Genomic DNA, 7,150 nt, shown 5'->3' with positions numbered 1-7,150 from the left:
GGCTAAGAGGGACCCGGGGGGCTTCCCCTCCGGATCCGGCTCAGCTGCGCCGGCCCCTCAGTCCCTCAGCCCCACTTACCTTAGGGGGATCAGCTGCTGCTGCCCCCTCAGCTGCTCCGCTCGCCGCCGCCGCCGCTGCTACTGCTGCACTCTCCTCCGCTCCGGGGCCAGAAAGGAGGCACACGTGTGGGAAGGACACACGTGCGCCTGTGTCCCTCTTCTCCCCCCTGCTCCTGACCTCCAAGTAATAGTGAGATTTCAGGCCCAAATTCAGCAGGACTTCAGTATGTGCTTAAGTTTAAGCACCTGGCTATTCTTATTTAAGTAAGGACAAAGAATGAACTTTCGGCCTACTACTGATGCAAGTTCAGTTGCAGGATGTTTAAATGGAATTCAGATGCCAGAACTGAAGGGGCAAATTCAACTTTTTTTTCTTATCAAGAAAAACATTAGTGATCTATTTCAGTTTAAATCTGTTTATGAACATGTATTTAGATAATGCAATATTTATTTATTTCAAGACATGCTCCAGGCTTTACTTTTTACCTACTTTTAATGTTTAGCATATTGTTCGGGGGGGGTTTTAAATGTAGAGATGTCTAACATTGTCAAAAAATGTAGCAAGTATCCAAAATCTATCTTTGTTCCTTTTTCAGAACTCTGATTACTGGCATGGCTTCTGGTAGCATTGTAGCTTTTAATATAGATTTTAATCGGTGGCATTATGAGCATCAGAACAGATACTGAAGGTGACTGAAGAACAGAAAGCCAAGGTAAAGCTGAGAGCACAAGTGCTACAATGAAAGGTGTAATCTCTGGTGGAAAAACACGTCTGCATTGACCTCCGTTGTACATTCCATTACACCCAGCAATAGCTGTACATTGTAGTCAGCAACCATTTTACTTTGTGTGTTTTTTCACAACTGAACACCAGCTGCTGAAAAGCAAGCTTGTACCATGTAAATGATATGAATTAGGAGCTGTTTTGGTAATTATTTCATATATCTTTGTTTATTGAGAAAAAGGTAGTAGGATGCGCCATAAGAGACTTTTGAAAATTCCGAGGAACCCTGTGTGCAGTTGTTCCGATGTTTAGGCTATGAACCTAACATGCATCCCATTTCCAGCCTCTTTTCAAGCTGAGAAAAAAAATACGTTTGATACTTTGTACATCAGATGCACATCTTAACTTTAAAGGGATACTTTTGTAAAAGTAAAACCTTGTAAAAAGAACAAAACTGTTTCTTAATTTTATTGTGGAGTTACAACTTGCATGTACTTTAAACCTGATGTCTTGATGGAACAGGTGCATTCACACAAATTAAACTGGAGATCTGTCTAAGGGCACAGCTTGTATTAAAGGGTTGAATTTGGGTGCAGTCAGTAATTCTGACATTCTCACAGAAACATGGTTTTCACTTTTTAAATCTAAACTCACCCCGATTTAAGTGGAGTTTTGCTCATGAAGCATTTGGATAAGAAGCCATCCTTCACCATTCTTCTACTTTGTACAATGAAATTATTAAATTCTTCCCTTTTAAATTTAAATCCAAGTCAGAAAGGGAGCAGGGAGGAGAGGTTCTGATTTTTATTATATTCTCAAGAGTCTTGTGATGCTCTATAGTGCTTAATGACTCCCAGCACACCATGAATACCGTACTTCTGGATTCATGACATTTGGCGTAGAGCCCACTGGGGGAAGAGCATTGCAATTAAATTTCTCTCTTATTTTTCCCCTCCATCGCTTGATTTGTTTAACCACCTTAGCTTCATTGCAAAGGTAACTGAGGTTATTCTTTTAGGTTCTTATGAATATCTCACCTGAAGCCACATTCTCAGCCTAAGGCACTTCATGTTTTACAATACTGTAATAACGACTATCAGAATAATTTTCCGCACATTGTACTGATCAAATTACACACCCAGGGGTATATACACTTTACTTCATGTTTCTTCTTTGTATATTTGGTGACTGTATTGTCATAGATGTACATATTGTGTCGGTAGGGCTATGAGGCATGTAACAGGAATGTAATTTTCTCAGAATTTACACTCACTTGCAGTCATTTATTTAAAAAGATAATGGATTCTTTGTATTGGCACTTTGCACCAGAAACATATCATTATTTATTGATGTGATTACTTATTTGTTATTCACCTTGTATTAGTAAGTTTTAGCACTGAATTCCTTCTTCATTGTTGTTTGTATTTATAAGATTCTGAAATCATGGGGAATCAACGTAATGATTAAGTTATTCATCACCAGTCTGTAAGCAATATCTTGAGTTTGTAGCTTAGAATTGGGAGAATATTGAACATCTGGAAGACAAGTTCATTTCATCTTGAGATCATGGTGAAATATTTTGGATATATAAATTCCTCAAGCTATTGTAACCATGTTTTATTGCAAAGATGTAAAATATGCCAGATGTGTGTGAGTTGGAAATCAAAAAAGAAAAATAAAATATGCAAAGAATTCAGTGATTGTTTTTCATTTCATTGAACTTTTCATAAAACCATCTACATTGTCACTATGAATAAACAATAGTTTCAAAAAATCTGCATTAATCACAAAAGTATGACTGTTTTGGAGCGCATGGTCTTGTGCTAAGTACAGTTTGGTTTGCAGTTCTTCTGATTACCAATGCATGACGAGAACACAGTGTAGTTTTTTTCCCCTTTTGTTGATCAGAACAGATTTTGAAAATAATCTTGCATTTTTTGTGACCTGTGTCCTTACAGAATCCCATAAAGAATCCTGTCCTTCAGAGGTAAAAAGGTCTGCTAGAACCCTTATCTCTCTTTCATAGTACCTCACACTTAAATTGTCCACATTTTTTACTAGGATGGATAATATTATATATTAAGTTAGTAATCCATATTCAGAATATCTCCCTCTGTAGTGGCATAATTTGTCAAGCAATTATCTATGTAAACTGAAGAGGGTCATTTCAAAACCTTATTTAAATATAATATGTATTTAGTAGAAGCAGTTGTCTCCCACTACCTTCAGAAAGTTTCAAACCTACCTTCAAACCTTTCTAAGCCTGGAAAAATGTTTTTAATTTGTTGTAATATTCTGGCTATACAACCATAAAACAGTGTCCAGAAATCATAGCTTCAGGATGCCATCATGTAAATAAACAACTGCAAATTGTGTTTTGTTTACTGAGCTGAAACTTTAAACGCTGTAGCATTGCAATTAAATTCTGTTTTGGTGAATATTGCCATGTGTAGACTCAGCATTACATGAGGTGAGTTTTAGTTCATATAATAATAAAACATTTTTCAGATCCAGCATATTCACTCTGTTTCATAGAGTGAGCAAAAATCCCAAACGGAGCAAGCACTGTGAAAACAGCAAATGAAAGAGGGTACCTATCCCAAAAGTTTTGCATTTCAAATTCCAGGATAGACACGTTGAGTGTCACAAACAGGGGGACAAGGGAAGAAGTGTAATTTTTTTTAAAAAGAGAGAGTCCCTAGGCTAACTCAACAGCAAACATTGCTGTTTTCTTTCTTAATAGCTATATCTCATTTATTTCCATTTTTTAAAACAACTTATTCTAGCCATGGTGCTTTTCCTTCTACCCAACAGAATATTTTGCAATTTTTAAAATAAACCTTTGTATTTTGTAGCGTATACAGTGTTCCTTAACGCATCCACTTAATAGTCAATGGCAACTCTGTCTGTACGGGATCAGGCATCACCAACTCTTCCACACAGTTGAGCAAGTCTTACTTTTCTTTCAATATACAAGGAAAGTTCTTGACACCACCGAGGCTCCAAGTTCATGCAGCATGCCAACTAAAGCTACTCCTGGGAGTCGGGAGCCCGTGTGATTGGGCTGAGCAGTCTCCCACCTGAGGGGATGTTGCATATACTAACACAGTCAGGATCCTAACCAGGAGGGAAAAAACTGGTTGTAGCTAATCGGTCATTACTGACATTACTGACACTACACTGAGAATTGCATTGGAAAAAAAAAAACTTTAGCTAAATAATGGGCAACAGCTAGTGGGATTAGAACCTTTATCTAAATCCTAGGATTCTTGGTAATAAGGAGGGCATGCTACTTCCCCTGTGACAGTGAAGGAAGAAAAAACTCCAGCCCACTTCATTTTAACCTTTAGGAAAGACTAGTTAGACTCAATTTATTGGAAGAGCCTTGGATGAATAATGATTATGTTGACAGGGAATCTCTCAGGCTGTGCTTGTAAAGCTAAAAACACTGCCTGTGAACAGTTGTTATGGAGAATGCTTGTTATAATATACTGCATCAGCCCTGCTGACAAGAAAGCAGGATGTTTGAAGCAAGCCCTCATACTGCCAGGGAAATAGCATCTGGAACAGACACATGGAGATAAGGGCTGACTTTTGATAACATCAAGCGAGCCACCTACTGTTACAAGAGAACTAGTAGATATAAATAATGTAAAGGAGATTAATGCACATGAGTTTCATTTGTGGACCCAAATATCCAGCTAACAGGCACAGTCTCCAGTACATTCAATGTGGATCCAGCTGCCAGTGCTTACAACAGGTGAATAGTATTCTGTTGTTAACACAGACTGAAAAAACCTGCTAGATAAAACTAAAGGTTACACACAGGAAAAGAAAAAGGCATAGTAAATATTAGATATGTGTCATGGAGAGATCATCAATACAAAGTCAAGCTTGTATGCCCAATTTTGCCACATTTACAATGACTTCCCAAGGTTTGAGAATGAAAGAACTCTAGAGGACATCTTTGAAAATGCACTACCTATAGCCCTCAGACTACAGTAAGTTCAGATACCCACCTGCCATTTTAGGCATTTAAGTCCGAGGCAACACTGAGCTGATCATCTAAATTTGCTACTCAGATGCTGCCTAATCCTGTAGCCACCTAAAACTGTAGAAGTTAAGGATTAGTTCCATAGCAGGACCCAGATAACCAAGTCACACCTAGATATCCAGCTCGGGCACCTGTCAAACCTCAGTACCCCGGCTTAACTGCTGGCTTAACCTTCTAGGTGCCTTAAAACACTGACAGGCCTCAGTTTTCAGCAATGTAGTTCCCACAGTCCTGAAGGGCTCCTTCTAGCCATGCTGAACAGCAACTCTGTCTTTCCAGAGCAAAAAAGAGGCCCAGGGAAGTTTCCACAAGCTAGACATTTCCACTGCCTTTATCGCCATCAGTCTCCAATACAAGTAACTGTTCCCAGCCACACTTATTATTTGCCTGCATGGGGCAAAACTGAAAGGGAATGCTCCATTTCCTGCTACACATACACTCTCCCTGTACTTTCTGTTCGCTGACGAACCAAGAGCCCTCAAGTGTACTGGCTGGTGCTTTTGGATGCACATCCATCTCGCCGACAGAACATCTCACAATTCTCTTCAAACTAGTCATCAGCAGGGATCCTGGTTGTCGCTGTTTAAAAATTGCAAATTGTCTGATAAAAAACCCAAAATCTGCATTTTTCCATGATTAAAATGAAACGCCACTAAATATATATAAGTATCAGTTGAATACAAAGCTTTATTGATATATTTACAATTTTAAAGCAAGTTGGAAGCCTACCAGTGCCTCAATCACTATAATAAAATAAATTCTAAATACTTATAAATGTTGGTGTTTGATACTGGGTTTTTTTATAATGGAAAATAAGCACTCCCACTGCTCCCTTCACTCACCAGCATGCAGGTCCAGCTGCAGCTGTCCCCATTGCAGCTTTGTGGAGCTGAGCAGCCCTAATATGCTGGTGTCCTGACCCTGCTCATGCCATTGCCCCTCACTCCCAAGCCACAGCCCCCCAGGCCTTGCTGGTGCCCCCCACTGCCAACCCACAGCCCCCCACAACCGTGCCAGTGCCCCTTACTCCTGACCCACTGCCCTCTGCCTCCACCCCCTAGTGTGTAAGGCAGGGAGTGGGTGTGTGGGGAAAGTTGTGGGGGGAGGCACATATGCTTGGAGTGTGGGTCTGCAGCTGGTCTGGACCAGCTCTGGGCAAGAACCATGTCCTCAGCCCCACGGGCAGGACCTGGATCTGGAGGGAACTCCACGCTGCCGTGAGGGGGCTTGGCAGCAGCAACAGCAGCAGCAGCAGCATGGAGTTGTGTCCCCCTCCTGCAATGGGTCCCATCACTGAGCCATGAAGGCAGCTCTTCCAGACCTGGTCTGGCACCACTGCAGCCTCATGCCCCACTGTGGGCACGGAAATCTTGGCTGGCTTGTGTCAACCCCATACTCCCAATGTGTGGTCTGTGCCCCACCAGCCCCTGTCACCTGTGCCCGTTCCCGCCCCATGCCCAATGTGTGACCTGTGCTTCTTTCTCCCTGCCCTGTTAGTCTTACCTGGAGGGAGCTGCTCTCCACCAACCGGCCTGGCTGCCACATGCATGTTCATGCATACATGTATGTTGGACCCCCTGCATCCCATTCCCGCAGCCCTAAGCAACCCCTTGCAGGCTGGAACCCTGCCAGCCTGCAAAGAGAACCAATGGTTTCTCACATTTTTTCTCCTCTTAAGAGGAAAAAATCCATGATTTTCTCCTTTAAAAGAGAAAATCTGCGGGTTTCTCCATTAAAGGAGAAAATCCACCTTTTTGTCTCAGGGAATCTACAACTCGGATCCCTGGTCGTCAGATATAAATACCAGGCATGTTTCAGAAAGGTAAAAACCTAAGATGTCAGGCAAATACACAGTAAGGAACTTTGCACAATCTTTGCCATAGAGGAACCTAATGGCAGATGTTCATGAAATTTATCAACATACTTATTCAAAAGAATTAATTTGCAATCTCATCATTAGCAAGTGCATGGGCTCAAAAACAAATGCTTTTAAAAGGATGTGGTCACCAATATTTGTTCATTTGCTCATTTCTCTTTGCCATAATAGAACTGCTTCTAAGTAGCATGGTCTAATTCTCTTTGATGATGAAGTTTGTATGATTCTTTTTGTATGTAGAAGGTCGAATGCACTCAGGTTCTTGCTCAGTCCTTTGAGCCACACTGGACACTGTTTCCCTCTAACAGTCTTCATTGATCATTTTCAGTTTTGCCAAGTAAACTACCTCCTGCAAGAGTGGAAAAATGTCTGTGCACCATCAGTCAACCAGTTACTTAACGATATACATACTAATCAAATTCACAAAGGAAATCAA

At 40.9% G+C, this 7,150-nt stretch overlaps 1 protein-coding gene across 1 annotated transcript in view; it reads left to right on the top strand.

Annotated features, from left to right (window-relative positions):
• Positions 1 to 2,480, top strand: part of LOC109306591 (neurobeachin) — a 529,566-nt gene extending 527,086 nt beyond the window's left edge. The window contains exon 35 of the mRNA XM_019530077.1: positions 657 to 2,480. Within this exon, the coding sequence (XP_019385622.1) occupies positions 657 to 747 (91 nt within the window). The 3' untranslated portion in view covers positions 748 to 2,480. The remainder of the gene's footprint in view (positions 1 to 656) is intronic.
• Positions 2,481 to 7,150: the final 4,670 nt, after the last annotated feature.

Source organism: Crocodylus porosus, unplaced genomic scaffold (assembly GCF_001723895.1).
Source record: "Crocodylus porosus isolate Cpor-Errol unplaced genomic scaffold, CroPor_comp1, whole genome shotgun sequence".
NCBI lineage: Eukaryota > Metazoa > Chordata > Crocodylia > Crocodylidae > Crocodylus > Crocodylus porosus.
Note: the sequence above shows the minus strand (reverse complement) of the source record. Positions and strands in the feature narration are given on the sequence as shown.